We start from the raw sequence: 25,953 nt of genomic DNA on the forward strand, positions 1-25,953 counted from the left end.
CATGATGGTGAACCTATGGCATGTGCCAAAGACAGCATGTAAAGACATTTTGGGGGCACCTGTGCCCAGCCCAGCCCCCTGAACACAAGGGGCAGAGCACTGGGTCTCTGAGCCACCTCCCTAAATAGGCTTCCCCCACAATCCCCCCAGCAGCACCCTCTCTCTGCCCACCACTAGGGTGGCTGGGTGCAGGGCCCTGGATCCCTGTGGTCACAGGATGTGGCTGCCCTACCCCACTCCCACCCCCATTCCTCCACAACGAGGCTGGGAGCCAGGGCCTCTCTCCACTCCCTGCCATCACTGGGGGACAGGGAATGGCACACAGTCTAGAGTGGGGCAGGGATTGGGCACAGGGCCCCTAAAAGGTTCCAAAAAGTTCATCATCATTGTGATAGAGCATAGTTGTGCTAATGAGATCAGAGAATGAGACAGAACTCTAAAATAGCTTCCTATTTTGTTTTTTGTTATAGATATTTTGGGAAGCTTGCTAGATTATAATTTTATTTGTGTTGAGCTGAAAACTAAGTTCATAAGCCTGTGAGTAAAATTTAAACTATCTTCTTTTTTTCAACTTGATACCCTTTGCTTCATTATTGTAGTTATTCAAGAATGCATCATCCTTAACACAACCTTGTTCTGACCTTTTTTATCATTGTCAGGGAAAACAAAAATTTGCCTTTGTTTTTTGTTTTCCCCTTTACTGTAACCCAGAACTTCAGAATGGTATCTGTGGAAATTTTAGGCTGTCCTTCTAAAGCAATGCACATGTTTATGAAAATGCCAAATGTTATGAGTTTTTAAGTGAAATTTGACTTATTTCATGATGTAAGAGATAAAAACAAATTAAAGGGGTAATAAAACCTAGACCATTAATAACTAAATTAAAGAGAATTTTGTTTAATATTTTTAACCATAGTTTTTCACAGAAATTTAAGTAGGGACAGAATACATATGTGTATACATATCTGTCTAGATCTTTATATGTATATATAAATAGGTTGTATGTGTTTGCATTTGTGTATTCTTTATATAGGGTTTATTAAACTATTAACCTTAAAAATGCACTAAGACTTTTGTATGTTTATACATCTCTTTAGTAATTCATATATCTATATATCTTTAATAGTTTCATAGTTTTAATTTTTTAAGTATTCTTACAAATTTAAATTTTAAACCACCTTTTTCTTTTCTCAATTAGTTTTGCCAACCTGGAGGATGGCAGTTGTCCAGAGAAAGAAAGCAGCCGACATTCTTCGTGGTTGTCCTGACAGATATTGACTCAGATCGGCATTATTGCTCCTGCCTAACTTTCTATGAGGCAGACATTAACTTCCAGGTAAAGTACCATAATAGCAAAAATTGAATTGAATTGAACAAACATTTATTAAATGCCTGTCATATAAAAGCCACTATAAGATGAAAAATGACAGTACCTGCCCTTCAGGAACTTACAATATAATGTGGGGGATGAACTGTATACATAAGTAATTATAATACAAGTTAGGTTATGAAGAATGATAGGAAAATTCAGTAAGTTTCACAAGAAATTCAAGAGAGTAGGGTCACTTGTGAATTGGTGGATCTAGGGGAAAGTCTTGAATTTTAGTTGGGTGGGAGGCACTAACAATTTCATGGCTATGTCAGAATGGTACATGAAAAAGAAAATATATTTTAACAAGAAAAGAGGACACTAAGGGTTTGGTGGCATTTTCTTAAGATTTCCTTAGGCATAATTAGTGAAATAATCATTTTGGTTTTACTAGGTTAATGTTCTAACATAGTATTTATTTGTGTTTGGGAGAAATAGAAACATGTGGAGCTCAATTACTTTCCTAATATTAATTGTTCTCTTTGAAAATCTTAATGATAATTGGTGATTTTAGTAAATAGAGTAGATATGAATAGTAGGAGATACATTTCCTCCTGTTGAAAACCTTTGGCTTTAGCTTGGAGCCTTTCATCTTAGGGAAGTTTCAAGGCACACAAAGTATCCTTGTGTTTAGAGCATAGAAAACAGTTTATTCTTATTTAAATCCTCTCCTCTCTGGTAACAATTCATCCTGTTAGAATATACAGGACTTTCTATCCTTATGAATAAATTATATGTTCATTGGATAGATACAATTAAAATTTATATAAGATGTGAAATATTTCTCTGTGCTCTCTTTTTTTATGGAGAACTGAAAAATATTTAATGTATTCTTACTTTAAGAGGCTAAAGTTCTTACAAGTCATATAGATAATTAATAGGAATGTATGAGAGTAGAAACTATTGTCCCATAAGTGAGTGGCAAGGAATATGAATAGGTTTCAAAAGAAGAATTGCAGATCATTAATAACTATATATTAGAATGCTTCACATTGTTAATAATAAGACAAATAGCAATATTAAGGTTTAAACACATCCAGTAAATTGGCAAAGATAACAAAAGATAGGAATAATAAATGTTGGAGAGTTGAGAAAAAACAAGGGAAGCTATGAATTGATCCAACTATTTTGAAAATCAGTGTTGAATTATGCAAAGAAAGAGTCTAAAATGTCTATTTCCTTTAACCCAGACATTTTACTTTTGGCCTATATCTCCAAGTAGGTTAATATCAAAAAAGAAAAACCTTCTATGCATTCCACATATTTATAGAAGCACTTTTTATAATAAAGGCCACAAAGTAGAAATCCATTAATCTGAGAATGCACAAGTTAGTACATGAATGTGATGAAATACTGTTCTAGTTAAAGAAATTATAAATAAGAGAAATATAGAGAAATATGAGAAGACATATAAAAACTGGTATTGAGTGAAGAAAGCAGAACCAGGGAAATGCATTTATATAATGACAGTAACAACATAAGTAGAAAGAACTACAATGGCAAAATGATTGAAACTGAATGATAAATTATAATGACTAAGCTTGGCCCTAAGGAAGAAATAAGAGATAGAGTTTAGACCAAGTAGAATTGCATATGGTGAGTTGGGTGGTATAGCCTGAACAAAGATTGTATCTTCCATATCCTAAAGATGGAAATAAAATGTCACCTATGTAGTAGATACTGTAGTATTTATTTTGATACCCTTAGCTTCATGTACATATAAGTGGACTTCTTTTTTTATAGTTTGGTATCTCTAAAGCTGGAGCTGTTAGACTGGCTTGTTTCAACTTTGACAAAGCATGTAGATGTTCCTTATTTAATTTCAAGGGGTCTTTAACCTCATTCTTTGCTCAATTTGTATTGAGGTATCTTAGGAGCAGTAACACCAGGATGCCAGCTGGGGAAAAGCTGGATCTTGGGCTCCTCCCATTACACTACTTTCTGCTCCCTTTCACCTGTCTTGAAATATTCTTCTCAGAAATGGCGAGCTTGAAGATTTCACCTAATAACTAAATCCCACAATCAAATCTTTTAACTAAGAAGTCTTTTATTCTTTTGGATAGAGGAGGTAAGGAGATAGGAGGGGGTGAGAGGGAAGTAGGTCTCCCTAAATTTCTAAGTTATCCCTGTTGCTTGGAGATTTCAAGGGGGTATTCAAATTCAGGAAACAAAGTTATCTTTCCTTAAGGGGAGATGTTGATAGCAAGAGAGGTTTCTTCTGGACTAAGCCCAAGAGTCTTCTCTGCACTCAGTCTAATGGATAAGCAATAACTAAAGAGAGTTTGTCTTCTACCTTCTCATCCAACAGACAGAGAAGGAAGTGAAGTTCAAGCAGCTGGACTTTCCTGATTGCTCCCTCCAAGATTTTACTGGAACACAGTCTCTCTCCTCTGCCCATCCTCCGGTGATGAGCATTCCAAGAGTTTTAAGCTTCTTGCTTTTTCTACAGATCCATTTTGTATTTTGAGCAAATTGCCATATTGTCGATTACAAATCCTCATTTTCTGATTTTAGCACCCCAAGTACAGTCTGACCCACCCCAGGCTAAGGGATATAAATTAAAGTGGAAAAGATGATGCTGCAGATAGTATGTGGAGTGATGGTATTGGCTGCTTTTGCCTGTTATTGGATTTATAATGTATTATACAGTGCAGTCACTGGTGTGGTTATGGAGACTATAGGAATGATAGCTAATTCAATGGCTTTCATAACAACTATGCCATCCACTAAAAACACAGTGGTATGGCAAATAATAACACAAGGCTATGTATTTGCCATGGCAGCTATCCAAACATTAACACACATTAGGAACATCATTAAATTCATGACACCTAAAAAGGCAGCCCAGATTGTAGTAGTGGATACTAACCTGGAACAACTGGTCAGGAAGATGTGTGAGGAATATCTAAAAGGAAAGGCTCAAGATGGGAATGGGAAAAAGACGATAGTGATGGTAGATAAAGAGAACAAACACAAAGTCAAAAAATCTAAGGACCAGAATAAGAAAGGGGCATAGGAAAAAGCTAAGGAAGATACAGAGACCAAAAATATCTTGCCTCTTAGGGATATTGCTGAGATTTCTGACTCAGCTGGTATAGTCCATTCCACAATTCTCTGACAAGTTGGCCCACAAAAGAAGAAAGAGAAGATTTTGATTTTGCCAATCCCACTAGTTTGGCATATCTGAGGAAGTGCAGGGAAGCCCTCCTGCAAGCAATAAAGTCCTTTTGTTCCAAACTCAGTGCTTAGAGCAAATTTGATAGGCTAAATCAGGAAAAAGAAGAGCATCCTGCAAGTTTTAGAGATAGATTAGTGGAGACAATTGAATTGATCATGGGTATAAATCAGGACTCAGGAGAATCAGTGGCGCATGTTAGGAGACATTTTTTAAGAGGTTGTAACTCTCATCTGAAAAACTTCTTTAGGAATTATTTTCCTAAATACGATAACATAACAGTCAATGAACTATAAGATGCAGCAACTTATTTATTTGACAGCCACAAAGAACAGGAGCAGGAAAAGAAAGAATTAAGGCAAAAGTTAGAAAACACAGAACAATCTCTAAAACAAAATGAGATTGAACAGATCAGGAACTTACATTAAAACTTACTCTAGACCCTCATACCAGCAACAGAGAGGTCAGAGAGAAACAAGAAAATGTGTTTTATGTCATAAAGTTGGTCACTTGATTAAAGACCATTATCTTAAAAAGAAATATGAACAGAACAACAAAAGCAACAGCCCACAGGGGAGAACATATTATAGATCCAAATCAAATTCATGCTGTGAGCATTGAAATTTGAAACAAGAAATGCCGGACCTTGACAGCATGAAATTGGCTACAAAAAACAGGTGCAAAACCCAAATACTTAGAGGTTTTTTTCAAAAGGAAGACACCCTTTATGAAGCCATGATTTTAAGATACTTAGAGATAAGCAAGGGCATGGTAGAAAGGAATGGCAGAGTGTGACAATTAATGAGGAACTTGCAGAAGTGAAAAATAAAACTATAAAGAGAGAAGAAATCACATGGGTGGTACCTAAAAATGAATTTATTGGGTCTGCGAGAAGTTATGATGAAAAACCAAATCAAAACTTAAGTGAAAAGCAGAGACAAGTAAAGGAGTTAGATCAAGAGAATAATAATATGATCGTACTGATGAGAAAAGATATTGGAGACTCATACAGAAGGGGAATAGTAACCAGTCAAGAGAAAAGCAAAGAACAAATCAAAACCTATCTAGAAATTTTCTTTGGGTGCACATTGAGTTCAGGGATTGAAAAGTAGAGAAAGAAAATTCATGAAAACTTAAGTAAACATAATCATAAGTTGTTGGAAGAAACAGTGAAACAAAATTTCAATTCCCTGCAACAAAATAACCAAATAAAAGCACAGACTAAGGTTATTATAGCAGATGTATCTATAGGAGCTATAAACAATGTACATAATCTCACAGGCATAGATAAAACTCCACTTGGACCAATTAAAAATTCAAAAACCTAGTTGGTACAAACTTCCATAGAGAAAATATCTAACTTGAATCCTAACTTGAAGCTGAAATTTTTCACCCTACACAAAATAACTTGGAAACTTCAAATTTAAAGGGAAATGGAGATGAAAATACAGTTAATATTGATAATCATATTTAGAGTATAAGACGTGTAACATCAGTTAGATCTGAAAACACAGATAAATGCAGGGCACAACAACTGCCATGATGGCCAAGGGTTCAAGAAATCTCCCATGAATCCAACATTTTAAATGGGGGTGGGGGGGTGCTGACCAAGTTAAAGTATATGAACTAACAAATAGCTATGGTTTGAATCCATATTCCAAAGATGGGGAAGACAATATAGGCTCAAGTATAAATAGAGATCAGACAGGAAATGAATTAAACCAAGAAAATTTAACTGGTCCAACCATACAAATAACAGAAGATGGAAGTATAGTACAAAGTGACAAATTGACAATTAATTCAATATCAACAGAAAAACCAGAATCATATGTATGTATTAAGGTGGGGAAGAAACAATGCAAAGCTTTCATGGACTCTGGTGCTTCAAAATCACTCCTAAAGAAATTCCGAAGAGATACCACTAAAGGGTATATGTTTCAGTGGCTGGAGCTCCTGGGGAAATACAGCAAGTCCCAGAGCTCAAAAGCACAATGGTTAAGCTAGGTCCTCTCACCATTGTTCATACATTTCTCCTAATTCCTGGATATCCAGATAACCTTTTAGGATGCATTTTTTTTTTTGTAAGATAGGGGCAACCATGCAATGTGAACAATCAGGGAATATATACCTGCATTTACCCAAACATTCTTTTTCTTTTTCATTTGAATTACTTTATTTAGTGAATTTAGAACATTACTCCTTGGTTACAATAATCACATTATTTCCCTCCCTCCCCTCCATCCACTCTTCCCACAACCAACATGCAATTTCATTGGGTATTACTTGTGTCCTTGATCAGAACCTATTTCCATGTTGTTGTTTACACTAGAATGTTCATTTAAAGTCTACATCCTCAACCATATCCCTTTGACCCATGTATTCAAGCAGTTGTTTTTCTTCGGTGTTTTTACTCCCACTGCGTTTCCTCTGGATGTGGATAGTGGTTTTCCTTATAGGTTCCTCCAAGTTGTTCAGGGTCATTGCATTGCCACTAATGGAGAAGTCCATTACATTCAATTGTACCACAGTGTATCAATCTCTGTGTACAGTGTTTTCCTGGTTCTGCTCCTCTCACTCTGCATAAATTCCTGGAGGTTATTCCAGTCCCCATGGAATTCCTCCACTTTATTATTCCTTTGAGCACAACAGTTTCCATCACCAACATATACCACAATTTGTTCAGCCATTCCCCAATTGAAGGGCATCCCCTTGTTTTCCAATTTTTTGCTACCACAAAGAGCACAGCTATGAATATTCTTATACATGTCTTCTTCCTTATTATCTCTTTAGGGTACAAACTCATCAGTGCTATGGCTGGATCAAAGGGCAGACAGTCTTATCGCCCTTTAGGCATAGTTCCAAATTGCTCTCCAGAATGGTTGGATCAATTCACAACTCCACCAGCAATGAATTAATGTCCCAGCTTTGCCACATCCCCTCTAGCATTTATTACTTTCCTTTGCTGTCATGTTAGTCAATCTGCTAGGTGTGAGGTGATCCTTAGAGTAGTTTTGATTTGCATTTCTCTGATTATAAGAGATTTAGAACACTTTTTCATGTGCTTATTAATAATTTTGATTTCTTTAACTGAAAATTGCCTATTCATGTCCCTTGCCCATTTATTAATTGGAGAATGGCTTGATTTTATTACAACTGGTTTAGCTCTTTATAAATTTGAGTAATTAGACCTTTGTCAGAGGTTTTTGTAATGAAAATTGTTTCCCAATTTGTTGCTTCCCTCCTAATTTTGGATGCATTGGTTTTGTTTGTGCAAAACCTTTTTAATGTAATGTAATCAAAATTATTGATTTTACATTTTGTGATTTTTTTCTATGTCTTGCTTGGTTTTAAAGTCTTTGCTTTCCCAAAGATCTGACAAGTATACTATTCTATGTTTGCCTAATTTGCTTATAGTTTCTTTCTTTATATTCAGGTCATTCACCCATTCTGAATTTATCTTGGTGTAGGGTGTGATATGTGGATCCAAACCTAATCTCTCCCATACTGTCTTCCAATTTTCCCAGGAGTTTTTATCAAATAGTGGGTTTTAGTCCCCAAAACTGGAATCTTTGGGTTTATCATAGACTGTCTTGCTGAGGTCATTTACCCCATATCTATTCCACTGATCCTCCTTTCTGTCTCTTAGTCAGTACCAAATTTTTTTGATAACCACTTCTTTTATAATATAGTTTGAGATCTGGGACTGCAAGTCCTCCTTCCTTTGCATTTTTTTTTCATGATTTCCCTGGATATCCTTGATGTTTTGTTCTTCCATATGAACTTTGTCAGGTTTTTTTCTAATTCAGTAAAAAAAAAAAGTTTTTGGGTAGTTCAATAGATATGGCACTAAATAAGTAGATTAATTTGGGTAGGATTGTCATTTTTATTATGTTAGCTCATCCCACCCATGAGCAGTGTTTTTCCAGTTGTTTAGATCTAGTTTTAATTTTGTGGAGAGTGTTTTGTACTTGTATTCATATAGTTCCTGTGTTTATCTCGGCAGATAGATTCCAAAGTATTTTATATTGTCTAGGGTGGTTTTAAATGGAATTTCTCTTCCTAATTCTTGCTGAAATGGGTTGGAGATATATAGAAATGCTGATGACTTATGCAGGTTTATTTTGTATCCTGCAACTTTGCTAAAATTGTTGATTGTTTCGATTAGCTATTTGGTTGATTCTCTAGGATTCTTTAAGTAAACCATCATATCATCCGCAAAGAGTGATAGCTTGGTCTTCTCATTGCCAATTTTAATACCCTCAATTTCTTCTTCTTTTCTAATTGCTACTGCTAGTGTTTCTAGTACAATGTTAAATAATAGAGGTAATAATGGGCATCCTTGTTGCAACTGCTCTCATGGTAAAGAAAGCAAATGATATTGTACTGGGATGTAATCTACATGTGTATTCTGCTCATCAAATTGAAAAACTATTATGATCACAGAATATGCATGCTTTTACAAATGCAAGAATATCTCAGTATGAAATAATTTTGCTGCATAATGACAACATAACCATTCATAGGTGTGCACCATTGAATCCAGCTACTCTGATTCTAGACTTGCCAATGGGTGGAGAACCACTACATGATTGTAACCAAGTAGTGGAAATGATGTATAAGCCTAGAGAAGATCTTAAAGACACACCTCTTAGTGATCCTGATATGGAGTTATACACTGATGGATCTTCATACATCTATAGAGGACACAGGATCACGGGGGCAGCTGTAGTAAATAATGACAAAATGCTTTGGCACGCATCATTACCAAGTCATATTCGTGCCCAGGGTGCCAAGTTAAAAGCTTTGCTCGAAGCCCTGGAAATGGCAAAAGGCAAAAGAGTGAATATATTCACCAATTCCACTTATCTTTTCTCCGTGATACATGCCACAGATTTTATATGGAAGAACAGAGGTTTTATAACATCAGCTGGAAAACCAATTACATATAGAGAATTTATTAACAGTCTCATAAAAGCTGTAGAATTTCCAAAAGAGTTGGCCATGATCCATTGCAAGGCACATACTCATGGCAAAGACAGGCTATCCCTGGGAAATGAAAGAGAAGATATAACAACAAAATACGCAGCCATATTTGGTCCCTACATGGGTTAAATCTTTCCCTGGTGGAAAAACATGATCTTACCAAAGCTTACCACAGGGATGAGGTTTAGTCATGGAAAAAACAGCTAGGGACTAGGTGAGTTAAAGGCATCTGGGTAGCTCAAGGAGGAAAACCAACTTCCCCCAGAAAATTATACCATCTATGCAATGTGATTCATTCCAAAGGTCATTATGGAGTGCAATCCATTCTAGATGTGGTACAGAGGTACTGGATGGATCCAGGGATTACAACAAATGCCATAAGAATTTGTCAGGGATATGACATGTAGAAAATTTAATTAAGGACATTTTAAGAATATAGCATTGGGAGACAGTCCTTTAAGTTATATGCCTTTCCAATGTCTACAAATACACTATATAAACATGCCTAAAGACAAAGGATTCAAATATGCATTGGTTATTGTGGATAGACTGACAAGATGGGTTGAGGCATATCCAACTAAGAAAAATGACACAGCCACACTAGTGAGATCTTTATTGAAAGACATAATTCCTAGGTATGGCATTCCTGATACCATAGACTCAGATAGAAGGACTTATTTCATTTCACAAATTTTGCAAGAAGAATATAAGAACCTGGGTATTAAAAGCAGTTTCCATAATGTATATAGACCACAGAATTCAGGCCAAGTTGAATGAATGAATAAAGAATTGAAAACATTAATAGGAAAACTCTGTTCAGAAACCCATTTGAAATGGACAGATATTATTCCACTAGCATTGTTTCAACTAAGAACTAGACCCAGAAGTGACTTGCATGTGTCCCCGTTCGAGATGTTATATGGTCAACCTTTATAGCATGGTAGGACTGCAAAACCATCATATTTATCTATGCTAAAAGGTGAATGTTTACTTCATCAATACCTAGTTGAGATACAAAATAGGCTGGAAGAACTAAGGAATCTGGGATTGTTAGTACAAAGGGTACTATTGGATTTATCGTTGCATAAAATAAAACTGGGAGATAAAGTATATGTGAAAAATTGTAATAGAGAAACATCTACAGAACCAAGGTAGATGGGTCCTCTAGATATGATTATGGTTACTCCTACATTGGTCAAAGTTTTGGGGAAAGATCCATGGTATCATGCCTTTCATGTAAAACAAATTATTCCCATAATATTACCAGCAATATAGAAGAACAAGAAGTAACAATATAAAGAAAATACATAAGAAATACATAAAAATCTGAAGTATTGCCAATAGCCCCAACAATATCTTTTTTTTATTTTTTTTTTATTTTTAAAACCCTTACCTTCCATCTTGGAGTCAATACTGGGTATTGGCTCCAAGGCAGAAGAGTGGTAAGGGCTAGGCAATGGGGGTCAAGTGACTTGCCCAGGGTCACAAAACAACAATATCTTAACAATTGTCCTCATAAATGGAAATCATTGCATGAAAGTAGAAGAATAAAAATGAAAGCCCTGCATATAACAACACAAGAACAACAACAACACAAATGAAAGACACAAGAGCACAAATTAAAACAGAATATAAGCACTGGAAAGAAGCAATGATGAAATGGCCCCAAATATGAAGATATTAGTTCCAATAAGAAAAGATCTCTGCTTACAACAACAACACTAAAAATGTTAGAAGGTTACTTACCTAAAAAGACACATCTCTGCAAAACACATTACATCAGGTATAATTCTATCTATACCAACAAGAAAATAACAACAATAGAGTAAAGAAAATTCTATCTCCAAGAAAAATTCAAAAGTCAAAATAATCTGCTAATATAAACATCTTAAAGAAGCGAAGGCTACATGAAATAAAACCCCTTGAAAAATTAAACATCAAATGATATAAGATAATATCACATTTCAAAATCATATGATACATCTTAAGAATCTACTCAGTACAGCATACTACATACACCCACACATGAAGATTATCACACAGAAAAGCATACAGCCACGCATGAAGAATCAAACCATAAAAGACTGACAGGCATGCATGAAGAATTCAAACTTACTTCCATGCACATGCAAACAAGGAAAAATCAACCTTACACACAGGCCTAAAAAGAGCTTACACGCATGCACGTTCCTGTATGTTAAAGAACACGGGACTTCAGTCAAGGTAAGACAACAGACAATATGTGTAAGCTACACAGATGAAAAACCCAAGACATGTATTTTTTCTACAAGCAACACCAAGGACATGGAAAGTCTTTGAAATCTAGAACTGATGGCGATGAGGTCATGTAAGAATTTATCACACATGTTAACTTCACACATAGGTACATGCACATACACAATCACACATAAGTACAACGTGGAAAGGAATCTTATGAATTGGGTAACATCTCATATTTAGATCTCATAACTTATAATTAGAACACACACAAAATTCATACTGATATGATGGTGAGTTTCTGTGGAAAATTCAAACAAAGGAAATTTTCTTATCTGTATAACCTTGAACAGAACTCACATACAAATTATATTTATCATAATTATACATATGTAAAATTTGTACAGACAAAACTATGTACATTTGTAAAATACTAATGGAACTAACATTCTAACAGTATAATGTTAAGTTACTAGCATTCTAACAACTAACCCACAAAGCAAGATTAGGCAAATTATTTAAAATTCTAGATAGCATATTTAACATAAATTAAGCTACCTAATAATGTTATGAATGGATATTGTTTATAAAAACTTTTACTTAGACCAGGCTATAGTCATTAGGAAATAAGAATATTATATTGTTGCTAAAAATGTTTAAATTGTTGCATTGGTTACTGTTGTTTTTAAAAACCATATTTCTGTATTGTACTTCTATAACCTACCCCATTTTCCTTAATCCCAAATCTTAGAATAGGGTTAGAGAGATTAGAATAGTAAAAGATAGATTAGTATTTTTATTTCAGGGGGTTGTGGAATACTTTAAAATAACATAGTATTATAGTTTAGACAGTTAAGAAATATTAATACAGTAAAAGGTAAGTAAGACAATTGCAGAAATACTGGTTGTCATTTCTGCTAAAATCAGAAAATGAGGATTTGTAATTGACAATATGGCCATATAAAATGGATCTGCAGAAAAAGCAAGAAGCTTAAAACTCTTGGAATGCCCATCACCGGAGGATGGGCAGAGGAGAGAGACTGTGTTCCAGTAAAATCTTGGAGGGAGCAATCAGGAAAGTCCAGCTGCTTGAACTTCACTTCCTTCTCTGTCTGTTGGATGAGAAGGTAGAAGACAAACTCTCTTTAGTTATTGCTTATCCATTAGACTGAGTGCAGAGAAGACTCTTGGGCTTAGTCCAGAAGAAACCTCTCTTGCTATCAACATCTCCCCTTAAGGAAAGATAACTTTGTTTCCTGAATTTGAATACCCCCTTGAAATCTCCAAGCAACAGGGATAACTTAGAAATTTAGGGAGACCTACTTCCCTCTCACCCCCTCCCATCTCCTTACCTCCTCTATCCAAAAGAATAAAAGACCTCTTAGTTAAAAGATTTGATTGTGGGATTTAGTTATTAGGTGAAATCTTCAAGCTCGCCATTTCTGAGAAGAATATTTCAAGACAGGTGAAAGGGAGCAGAAAGTAGTGTAATGGGAGGAGCCCAAGATCCAGCTTTTCCCCAGCTGGCTTTCTAGTATTATTGCTCTTACCTTTCCCTATTATAATAATTCCCATAATAGTGGTATCCAGTACAATTATAAGGAACAGCATATAAGGCACTTTAGTGAGAAGGCAGGGAAAGGCCAGGCAAAGAGACCTGTAATAGGATGGGATGGCATCTCTCTGTTCCTTGCAGTCCAGAACAGGCCAGGCCAGGAGACAGAGTTCTTTTGAGATGAAGTTATGACTACTGAAAGTCTTTCAGATGATCTCTCTGCAGAGACATGTACTTTGCTGTTAGAGTTTTCATCTTCTTAAACGCCAAAACAGTCACTAGACGGTGTCAAAGTTAATAAGATCCAGTACAGAGCTGGAAGGTCCAGTCCTCCATTCTCTGGTGCTTAAGTGACCTTTGTATATGAAGAAAAAGTTCTCAAAAGAATGTTTATAGACTATTAATAACCATAGAAAGATTGCTGCAAAATACTGATAAAGAGAAATAAAAATCAACCAACTGAAATTTTACCTCAAACCAGTAAAGATGACAAAAAAATGAGAATAATGAATTTTGACAGAATTGTGGAAAGATAAGCACACTTATAGGTTGGTTAGTCGTGGAGCTGTGCATTGGTCCAACAATTTCTGGAAAGCAATTTGGAAGGTTCCTAAGAAAGTGGTTAAAATGATCAAGAAACAAATTAGATTTCAATGGATTAGAGAATATCTGAATTAATTGTGGTACATGAGTGTAATGAAATATTACTATGCTGTGGAAAGGACAAATATGAAAAAGTCAGAGGAAATTTGAAAAGACATATGAATTGGGGCAAGCCAAGGCAAAAAGCCTGTGGTAAGGCCTACAAAAGTCAGACTTGGCACATCACCACTCCTAGCCATATCTGCTTGAAAGTACTGAGAAAAACTGCAGAGCCAAGTTGGAGTGGAGATCTATATTGTGGGAAGATAACCGAGTAGGATGTGAAGCTTCATCATCTTCCTAACACCCCCCCCCCAAAAATCAAAAATAACTCCACAGAATCAATTCCAAAAGTAGAAAAAGCAGACAGGAGTTTTGGGTGAAGCTGAATAGCCAGGGATAACTGAGGAGGAAGGTTTCTGACTTCTCTGGCCTCAGTTCCACCACTGAGGGCTGTTGGGGGAAAAATGGAGCAAACCACTGAATCAATAAGACAGCCCCTGGAGGCAGAATTAGCAACTTTACCTTGTTTGCTAAGCCCTAGAGCTTGTAAGCAGAGGGCCCTAGGAGCAGCTGTGTCAGCAGCAGTGATTTTGGTGGCCTCTGCTACAGAAACCTTTCCTGGCCTCCAGCTGGGAATTGCAGGAATGGATACCATGGGGTCTCCAGTCACTAGATTCTAAGGACAGTACCTCAAGCCTCACTCTTGACAAACAAGAGACTTTGGAGACCTGGGGAATGTGAACTGCAGACTTGCTCTGTCCCAGGCTATGATGATGGGAGAGGAGGAGTGAAGAGGGAGCATGCACTGGTGAGTTTGATTGCTGAGGGCCTGGGACCCAGTCAACCATGATCACTCCCAGGAGAGTGGGGTCCTTGGTTGCTGCCAAAGGGGAAGGGGTGCATGAATGCACATAGTTGCAGGGGAAGAAATGCTCATAAACTTTGCTTGGAGAACCTGAGATTAATCACAAACTAGGGCTCAAATGAGGCACTGGGGAAATACATCAGACCCTGGACTATAAGAACCAAGTTAACTGAATAGGGTCTAGGAAAAAAAAAACATATAAAAGATCCTGAAAGCTGAGATAACATACCCCAATACCATAGGAATGCTGGGAGTTCAGTGAAAAGCCAATAATTAATTCTATTGACCTGGCCACTAAAATTAAAAAAAAAAATTACAAGGAAAGAACCCAACTATTGATAACTACTATGTGGACAGAGAAGATCTCAGTTCAAATTCAGAGGACAATGAAGTAAATACATCTATTTTAAAAACAGCAAAGAAACACAATAAATGGCCCAAAGGCTCAAAAAGAGCTTTTAGAAGAGTTTTTTAAAGACCTCAAAAAACAAATGAGAGAGGTTGAGGAAAAACTAGGAAAAAATAAGAACAATGCAAAAAACATCTAGAAAATTATGAAAATAGAAAAAGAGCTCCAGAATCTCACAGAAGAAAATAATCTATTAAGAACTAGAATTGGACACAGGAAGTTACTGATTTCCTAAAACAACAGGAAATAACAAAGCAAAATTAAAAGAATGAAATAATAGAAGAGAATATGAAACATTGTCACAAAAATAACTGACCTGGAAAATAGATCAAGGAGAGATAATATAAGAATAGTTAGACTGATGGAATACTATGATCAAAAAAAGAGTTTAGACATTATATTCCAAGAAGTCATCAAGGAAACTATCCAGAAATTCTAGTATCAGAAGCTAAAGTAAAAATTGAAAGAATCCACTAATCACCACCTTAGAGACCCAAAGATAAAAATATACAGGAACATCATTGCTAAGTTCCATAGCTCCCCAGTTAAAGAAAAAATACCACAAGCAACAACAACAACAAATTTAAATATTTAGGAGCTACAGTCAGAATAATATAAGACTTAGCAGCCATAGTATTAAAAGAACACAGGACATGGAACATATTTCGTAAGGCAAAAGAACTGAACTTTGCCCCTGTGAATGGCATTATTGCCTGGGTATTTTAAAGGGGCATGGATGGATGGAAAATTTGAGGTCACAGTGAATATAATGGAATGACCCAAAAGATTGTGGAGTAGAACAGGAGGAGGTAGGGTGGAATGGCTGTCTCATATGGAGAAGGAATGAGTGGAGGAACTGTCATGGTAAAGAGGAGGAAGGGGTAGAGGACTAGTAGTGCTAGATCCCTACTCTCATTAGATCTGAGATAAAGAAAGAATTGGAAGGGTAAATGTCTTCTTAATATACAGAGAAACAGAAGGGGAAAGAGAGATGCTAGCGTAGCACAGGCTATGATCCAAAGAGAGGAAAGCTCCTTAAAGGGCTGAGGGACTAAGAGAAAGAAGAGTAGAAAAGAGGGCAAGGAAACAAGAAAAAGAGGGGAAAGAGTACCGGAATTCAATTCCTATCAAGAAAGAGGAGTAAAGTGAAGGGATAAAGCCGAATTGTTGGGATAAGATAAGTCTGAGGAAGGATACAGCTAAAAGAAAGAAATAGAAGGACAAACAGTGAGAAAAAAAACAGAAAAGAGGGAAATACACAATTTGTAATTATGGCATTGAATGTGAATGGGATGAATTCACCTCAAAAACAAATGGTTAGCAGAATGGAAAAATGCAAATATGTTGTTTACAGGAACTGCTTGGATTCTGGGATCCCCAAATATTGAGAGAAATTCAGAGATAGATCTAGAAGGGAAAGAGAGGGAGAGAGTGGAAGGGGAGAGAGAAGGAGAGGGAAGAGAGGAGAGAGAGGGGAGAGGTGACCATAGTGGGGGAATAATAAAAATAGCATTAGACTTCCTCATTATGCACATTAATTTTATTAACCTGCTTATTTTTTTTTCCTTTTTATAAGGGATGGTTCTCTGTAAGATGGATGGCAGTAGTATATTGTGAAATTTAAAAACAAAAGATATCAATAAAAATATTTTTGAGGGCAAAACTTAAAATGTTTAGTCTGCTTACATATGATTGTTCTTTTTTATATAACAGCAGTGCTTAAGTTCAGATCTTGAGTTAAGGATCCAACTTCTCTGTTAAGCATTGTCAGGCATCAAACTCTAGCCAGAATTTCTAGGCAGTATGATTGGCCAAATAAAAGCAAATGTCCAGGGGCCTGGTCTAAAAAAATGGAACAAACAGAGTTTGAAAAGCTAATAATAAACATGATTTTAACAAAATTTGAACCAGATGACCTCTATGATCCTTCCAGTTCTGCAATTTTGTGATTGTACAATTCTGATTTAGAAATCAGTGATATTTCTTCATAAATCATCTTAGTTTTTAGATGCTTATTTTCCTGGAATGAACCATTTATGTGTGTCCTTAAAAATATGTTTTTCTCTTTTTTTTGGACAACCTAATGAGCTCAAAAATAGATATTTGAATTCCCATTTAGTATGAATTACTTCATACAGTGTATGATATGACACATTAATTGGAAGCCTAAGATAAGACCATCTAGGGACATTCATAATCCAAAATATAGTTGTGCAACTTTAAGAAAATGTATTGTCTTTCTGATATACAGAGTAATCATAAGCAATACTTTGGCATTAAGTGTGTCAGTAACCTTTCCAAAATGATCTGTCTAGGAAATCTGATCCCAGATTTTCTTCAGTAATTAATAAGAATTGACTTTTTGATAACACAAGAATGTTATAACTTAAAAAAAAACTTCTTGGTGTTTCAGTTATTTTAAAAATATGATGTAAAGAAAGACTTCTAATCCTTGTTATAAACCTACACCTCATTGTACAGTTCACATTCAAGACATGAGCCTAAAATATGCTGTTATTAATAAATAGGGAGTGTCAACATGACTGTTTTCTGTTAAGAGCTATTACTCTTAGGGGACAGCTAGATGGCTCAGTGGATTGAGGCCAGGCTAAGAAATTGAAAGTCAAACAGTATTCATTCTAAGATGAAAGGTAATTTTTTTAAAAAAGGGCTAGTACTCTTAGCATACTAAACAATATGAGCCAAGACATATAACAACATTAGCAATACATAAATTTTGGAAAAGCAGATTTGAAAGGGCTCAGCTTAGGTAGGATTCTATGGCCTAAAATTCAATAGGTAATGGCAGCACAGGTGAGAGGAGCTGCTCTCAATAATGATGTTCCAAGGACACACACACACACACACACAACACACACACCAAAAAAAACTTCCACTGAGAAGGAAAAGAGAGGAATTATCTAAAGAGCATGAATATGATTATAGAATATAGAATAAAGAGCAAGAATGTGGAAAATACATAAATCAAATTGGATTTTTTAAAATATATGTCCTGAAAACAAATAGAAGCAAGAGCAGATAATGGGGAATTAATACAAAGGTGTTGCACTATCTGAGAGAAAAGTGAGAGGTGAAGTAAAGATCCAAGTGTCAGTAGAGACTGATGAAACCAAAACACTACAAAAATGCAAAAAAAAAAAAAGCATTGTTTTGTTTTAAGTTATATTGGGAAAAGGAGTATTAAAGAAGGAATAGGGTTGCTTCTCTAGTTGGGATAGTACAGTAATGGCCAATGACAGATAAAGTGCAGAAGTATTAAAGTCTTATTTTGCTTGTTTTCTCTACCAAGGAGAATAATTTTTTAACTGGAAAGTTCAAATTGGATAATTAACTAATTAAAATATTTGTAAATACAGTAGTGGTAGTCTCTCGGTGACCGAGAATGACAATTGTCTTTGTGCATTATCATCTATTGATGTACCCTCATGTGGCTTTGAAGTCCAAAGACTGAGGCGCAGAGTTTGTGGTATATGGGGCGTGGGACTCCAGTCCCATGTAAAGACAGTAAGAAATAAAATAATAAGAGAGTCCCTAATTGCCCAAGCTGGATTTATCACCATTTTCATAACATCTACACCATAGAATATTATAACAGATTGAAGAAGAACTTTGTTTTGGTGGTTTTTTAAAAAATAATAATATTAATAATAACCATCATGAATATAAGTTTTGCAACATACTTTATATATATTCTTTCACTTAGTCCTCACATACACTTATGTGAATATAGGATTAACTCTCCCCTTGTCCATTTTTAGCTAATCAAATTAAGAACTTAAAGTACCCTTACTTACCATTAAGTATGAGAGTTCACAAGTCACTTAAGTAAGTGACAACTCCAAAGACCACTGCCTTTCCCCCTCCCCCATTGGGCAGTGCTAGGCAAATTGAAAGACTGCCATTGGTTTCTGTGAAGAAGGATGAGTGACAGGATGTGGCAGGAAGTGATGTGGGAAAAAAGGGATATAAAAAGAGACCAACATGGTCTAGCATGGATTCCCTTCCTGGCATTTGGAGAGATTCATTCCAGAGATCCCTGCCTTGGCTTTGGAGGAGATTGCACTGGTGGAATCCTGCCTGCCAAGACTTCTGCCTTGGAAAGAACCCTGACTTAGTAGCTCTGTGAGGAGACCCTCTCTGCTCGTTGATTCTTCAGTGGGACACTCCCTTTAGCATGAGTTCTGTGGAGAGACCCTTTTCCTTAGATCCTGCATTGGATTGCTGAGGACTACCAGGAAATTCACATGGAGACAGAGACTTGGGAAAGCCCCTGCTGGGGTCTTAGCTGAATTTCATTACATCAGCACTTAGTGTAGGCTAGGCAACTCCTTACTTCTTTCCCTCGTACATTTCATACTTCAACTCTTTCTCTTCCTTGTTATAAATAAAAGCTGCTAACGTTTTTTTCTGGGGGATAATATTTTGAATTCAGCAACCACACCATTGAATTTACAACTCTATTATTTAGTCAAAATCCTAATTTAACCCTTACACCTGGTACTGTTATTTTCCATTTTTTACAGATGAAGAAACTGAGATTGAAAGAGATTAAGTGAGTTTCTTATAGTCGCATAACTAGTTAGTATCTAAGAAAGTATTTTAACTTTTGACCCTAAGCCTAACACTCCTTTTCTACTATGCCACCTTGCTGCTTATCAGAATAGGAGAGGTGCCAGCAAATTAGAAAAGAATAAAAATTGTCACAAATTTTTTTTTTAAATAGAAGAGAGTATGTAAGCTGGCTTGACTCCAGTTTTTGTAAAAAATTTTAACATATTCAAGAAACAATAATTTCTAGAAAAGGAAACTATGCTTATAAAAAGCCAATATGGGCAACATATTTTCATCCAGAACTAACATTTCCTTTTTGATGGGCTCACTAGACCAGTAGATTTGGGGGATGTTGTGGACACAGTAAGCATATGTACATTTTAGTAAAGCATTCAATGAATTCTCTCATGTTGTTTCTGTAGATTATAGGAAGGCAGAAATGAGAGACAGACAATAGTATGCTTAGAAGGATGCAGAACTGGTTGAATGTCCAGACTCAAAGAGAACTCACTGATGGTTGGAAAAGATTTGTTAGTGAAGGACTCCAAAGGTCTGTGCTTTTCTTTGTACTATTTAAAAATTTTATCAGTGATTTCAATAATGAAATAGATGATATGCATGTAAAATTTACAGCTGACAAAAAACTAGGAGGGATAGCTAAGAACTTGGATGAAAGGCTAGAATGACAAACTAAATCAATATAAAATGAAATGTAATCAGAATAAATGTAAAGTTCAAATTTTCAACTTAATAGATACAAGATAGATCAGTATGTCTAGATAATAGTTAATCTCAAAAGATTTGAAGGTTTTTGTGGACTACAAAGACAGTGTGAGTCAAGAATATGATATTGTTGATAGTAAAAAAAAATACCCTATTGCAATTATAGCTGGATTAAGAATAATTTTATGCCAACACCGTGGAAGTTATATTCCTATTCTACTCTGCCCTAATAATACCACATTTCAAATATTATGTCACATTTTAGAAAGCATATTGACTAGCTTGTCAGAGTAAATCTTTTAGGATGATCAAAGACCTTGAGAGCATGCTGTATATGTGGGGGTGAATTAAAGCAACTTGGGAAGTTTAATTTGGAGGAAAAAGGACTTAGGAGGTAGGGATAGCAAGTTATAACTATTATGTAAAAAAAAGGATCTTACTCATTCTACTTTGACCTAGAAGTAAGGACTAGAAGCAATAGTTGGAAATATCAGTGTTAGATTTAGCCTTGATATCAAGGAAAACTTCTTAACATATAAAGCTATCACAAATATAAAGGGTTTTCAGGGGAGATACTGAGTTCCTCCTAACTAGAGGACTTCAGGAAAAAGCTAGATGACCACTTTTCAGCACATTTGCAGAGGAAATAACTGTTTAGTTAAACTAGGTATTCTTTGAGGCCTCTTTTAGCTTTAGGATTCATGCAGCAGCCCTTGATTGCCTTTTGGTTGTAGGGAATTGTGCTTAGCCCTAAAGATGTAACAGTAATAAGAGCAGGCCAGAGGTATGCTATGTTTTTTATTATCTCATTTGATCTTACTGTGATCCTGTGAGGCAAAAACTGTTATTTCCATTTTACAGAGAAAGAATCTGAAGCTCAGAAAGGTTAAATGGCCCATCCAACTTTATACCACTACTAAATGTCTAGGGTAGGATTTAAATCCAGGTCTGCCTAACTCCCAAGATCAGTATGCTAGCTACTAAAGCTTATTGCCCCTGAGTACATGACCCTTACTAAAGGATGTAAAATCTAGGTGGGGAGTGAGGTCATACTGATTCATAACAAGGTACATAAAAATACAAGGTGACATATGCTTAGTATCATATAAGTAGTACAGATAATGAGGTGGTATAAGGCCTTAGGCAGAAGGCAGGGCTTGGACCTTAGCATGGAAGGAAAGTTCAACTTATAAGGAGAATTAATATTCTTGTTGGGGGAACAACTTGAAAAAAAGATGTAGGAACATGTACACCATATTCAGTGAAAGTTGGCCACTTTGCCTGGAGAGATGGTTTAATGTAAAAGAATAATGGGAGAGCAAATTTGAGAGGTAAAAGAAGTCATAGAGAATCTTAAATGCAAGCCCTTAGGATGACAGTTTTAGAAGGTGAGAGATAATATGCTTTCTTTTTTTAATAAGAGTAAGTCTGTCAGTATTATATAAAGTAGATCACAATGGAGAAAAGGGATTTTGAAATGGTCTAGAAATATAGTAATGAGCACATGTTCTTCTTTAATAACTGGAAATAAAAGAGACAGATTCCAGAAATATTGCAAAGGAAGAATTGACTGGCCCTTACATGATACTATGACTCACCATACCATGAGAGGAGAGAAGAATAAGGATTCTCATATGCTTCCAAAACTTCAATTCTTTGAGACCAGAAGAATTGGTTTGTCTGTTTTCTAGCATTTATTATATACTTGTTATATGCCAGGCACTATGCTAAGCTAAATTTAATATACAAAGAAAGGCAAAAGGCAGTGCCTGCTCTCAAGAAGCTTACAGTCTAATGAGTTACACAATGTGCAAACTGTATATAAACAAGATATATTCAGGATAGATTGAAGATAATCAGTAGAAGGAAGGTGTTTAACATGAAGGTGTATTGGGAAAGCCTTCTTGCAGAAGGTGGAACTCACACAGAGACTTGAAGCCAGGAAGCAAAAAACAAAACTAAAACCCCAAACCCCAAAAAACCCTCTTATTTCATTTCTTACATCAAATCTAGTTGAGTCCAAGACTGATTTTCTTTGTTGGTCTTTTGGAGACTTTCTCTTCTTCTGGGTGTGCATCTTTAATATCCTTGTCACCATAACAACTTTTCTACCTGCCATGCACCTTACTTCCTGTAGACTTCAAAACCACTCCCCTTCTTCATGTTGGCTCATCCTGGGGCCTCCTTCAAAAAACCTCTTCCCCCATTCCACTCCGAATAAATAGTTTTTGTATAAGCCTGACCTGAGCTGGAATTTTTAAGACTATTTGGAAATCCATCTTTTCCAACAGGCAAAATAACAACCTGTCAACACAGGACAATTTTATTGGTAATACCACCCAATACCAATAATCAATAAGGGTTAGGAAACCCTTATAAAATTTGGCAAGATAATACTAGTGGTATTTTCAAATACCAAGTCAGATATAGGAAGCACTTCTCAGCTCATGGAATTTTCAGGTGCAGTTCAACTTCAGCACTAAGGAGAGTTCCAAAAGGCTGCCTGTCTTTGTGCTAGCACAAATTACACAGAGCAGGATCTGCAGTGACTCTGAGTATTTATAGTTATGTAGTTTGCATTATTATTTTTCAACATGGGGAATCTTACTTAACTAATAAATATAACAATTCCTGGATACTTAAAAGGCATACCGCTACCAAATCCTCATTTATCAGCTGCTGATTCTAATGTTTCTGGATATAGTATCATAGACTCCACTAATAACAGTACTCATACTGGCACTGCTCTCACTTAGGATGGGCTTTTATTGCATCCTAAATATACTAACGGTTTGGAAGAGATGACAGATCAGGGGAAATGAAAGGGATGTTCAAATGAAGTATTTAGTGGCAACAATAAATGCACTAGGGCATGCACTGGCATTGTTAAAGCAACAAATTCATAAGAATGATAATGGTAGAAACAAAGTAGCACTAACAAAAATGGAACAAGAAGCAGCTGAGCTGGAAAACACTGGGGGGGGGGGGTTCCCACTGTGTGAGGTGTCAATAGTGACTAATAACAAGAAACTGGTCACTATAAAACAAAAGATCCAGCTGGATCTGGACAGTTTTAAAAAAATACCCCATCTTTTGATGAAGATCTGGTAGGCATGATTAGGAAGTAATGCAATCCAACCTACACTGACATAGACATTTTGATGGATGAATTACTAACGAAAAGATATTGTTAGAAACAGCAGAGTGGCCAGAATTTAGCCCAGGTTGGGATGAAAACAATCCTGGGGAGTATGAAGAACTGGTGAGAGCTAGGGAGACATTAATTACCACCATGAGGCAACACTCAAATAGACTCAGGGCATGGACAAAATTTGAGCGGCTAAGGCAAGAAGTGGGGGAAACACCTTCCAAATACATGGACAGATTATTGACTTAGGTATTTGGCTTTGGACATAGCAACCAATAAGGACATCAAGCAGTTGCATAGGCAATTTATGAATAATTCCTGTAAAATGGTCTGGCATTATTTTCAACAAAATTGTCCTGGCTGGCTGGAAATGTTCCTTGAAGATATTAGGAGGGTGGCATTAAAAGTAGACTGTGATAAGAAAGACAATGAGACACTTGATTTGGTGGAAGACCTAAAGAAGGAGATTAGTAATCTCAAAATGGACATGAACTGATATGACAAGAAAGAAAAGGTGGTGAGAGTTTCCATGAAAGAATTCAAACAGCCCAGACAGGTCTTTATCCAGCAAAGGAATTATAGCAGAGGTCCACAATGTTACTTCTGTAAAAATTTTGGATACTACATGAGGCAGTGTCAATCCTGGGCAAGACATAATGGTGATTTTACGGGGGAATAGGAACTATTACCATGGGAATCAATTTTTCTGACAGGAGGTACAACAAGCATTATCAAAGATATAGAGGAAATGGATTCCCTGCATAGGTTTCAGTTTCCATACCACAATAGGAGACCCAGTTATCCTGGTGATTATGAAGGCAGGTTATATCAGGGGTCTGCCCAACCAGAAGACATGTCCACAATGCAATCATATATCAAGAGTGGTGCAAGACCTAAATATTCTCAGTTGGTCAGTGGCAACATTCCAAAGGCTGATCCACTGAAGGGGGCACATGGGAGAAGTATCTTATGAACTTTTTACCAGGGAAGTGGATTGGGTAATAATGATAATACTAAGGAGATGGTAATACAGGACATAGATGTAGAAAAAGTAATGGATATAAAAGAAGAAGAAATACAAAGTGCATTAAATTAATTACAGAAAGAAGGACAGGAAGATCAGTTTAGATTTCCTCATCCAGCTATTATGACTTCCATCATCCCAGTCCATACCCCACACAGAACTGTCACCCTAAAAATGGGAAATGCACTGTATGACTGTCTTTTGGACACTGGAGCCTCTAAGTCTGTGTTAAATAAGTTGCCAGACAGATTATGTGATGGTGTGGGATCTGTGCAGGTTGTGGGAATCTAAGGGGAACCATTAGAAGTGAAGAAGTTACCACCCCATATCGTGTCCCTCAGTCCTTTGAGCATAGAGCATTCTTTCCTCCTGATGCCAAATTCACTTGCAAACCTTCTGGGAAGAGATCTACTGTGCAAGCTTAGGGCTACCATCATATGCATACCAGAAGGGGACATTTCATTAGAACTGCCAGAAAAAATCTCTGGAGCTTTTACCAATACCATTTTTAGACAGCCAAGAAGCTGAAGTAGAGAAGCCACAGACATATGAGATTCCCAATGATATTCCAGAAGGGCTATGGGCTACATCATCTACAGATGCAGGTCTATTGAAGTCAGCAGTCCCAGTCCATATCCAAACAAAAGAAGTTCCAGCTCCATGTATCCTACAGTACCCACTGTCAAAAGAAGCTGTAGAAGGGATAACACCTGTAATAGAATTGCTATTCAAACCGAAGATCATAGTTCCCTGCATGTCTGAATATAACATCCCGATCTTACCAGTAAAAAGCCAAAATTGGGTGAAAATGGCAAACCAGTCTATCGATTTGTACAAGATCTGAGGACCATAAATAATCACATGGTAAAGCAGCATGCAGTGGTACCAAATCCAGCCACAATCATATCAATTCTCAGGAATGCAAAATTCTTCATTTTTAAAAAAGAAGGCTGATTCATTTTTTGATGATCTCCTGCTAGCCTCACCGTCAGCCAAGGCATGCCAAAGAGACAGCAAGCACCTTCTAGTTTAATTTTTCAAAAGGGGACATAAGATCTCTAGGTCCAAGGTGCAATGGTGTTTGCCAAGAGTGGAGTATCTATACTTTATTTTAACAGAAGGAGCCAGGCATATCTCAGAGAAAATAATAGCATACATTCAAAAACTAATAGCATCTAACACCAAAAAGCAGCTACAAGCAATTTTGGGAGCAACAGGACTTTGCAGACAATGGATACCAGGTTTTGGTGACCTGGTAAAACCATTAA

General features: G+C 36.3%; 1 protein-coding gene across 5 annotated transcripts in view; it reads left to right on the top strand.

Moving 5' to 3' along the window:
- The window catches only part of SBF2 (SET binding factor 2), a 522,987-nt gene that overhangs the window by 213,059 nt on the left and 283,975 nt on the right, over positions 1-25,953 (top strand). For 4 of the 5 annotated variants that reach the window (XM_056802096.1, XM_056802098.1, XM_056802099.1 and 1 more), the window contains exon 3: positions 1,199-1,336. In XM_056802096.1, coding sequence (XP_056658074.1) covers positions 1,199-1,336 — 138 coding nt within the window. Of the gene's footprint in view, positions 1-470; positions 538-1,198; positions 1,337-25,953 lie in introns of all 5 variants that reach the window. The other variant, XM_056802101.1, reaches the window with a different exon arrangement.

The sequence above is a fragment of the Monodelphis domestica genome, chromosome 6 (genome assembly GCF_027887165.1).
Source record: "Monodelphis domestica isolate mMonDom1 chromosome 6, mMonDom1.pri, whole genome shotgun sequence".
NCBI lineage: Eukaryota > Metazoa > Chordata > Mammalia > Didelphimorphia > Didelphidae > Monodelphis > Monodelphis domestica.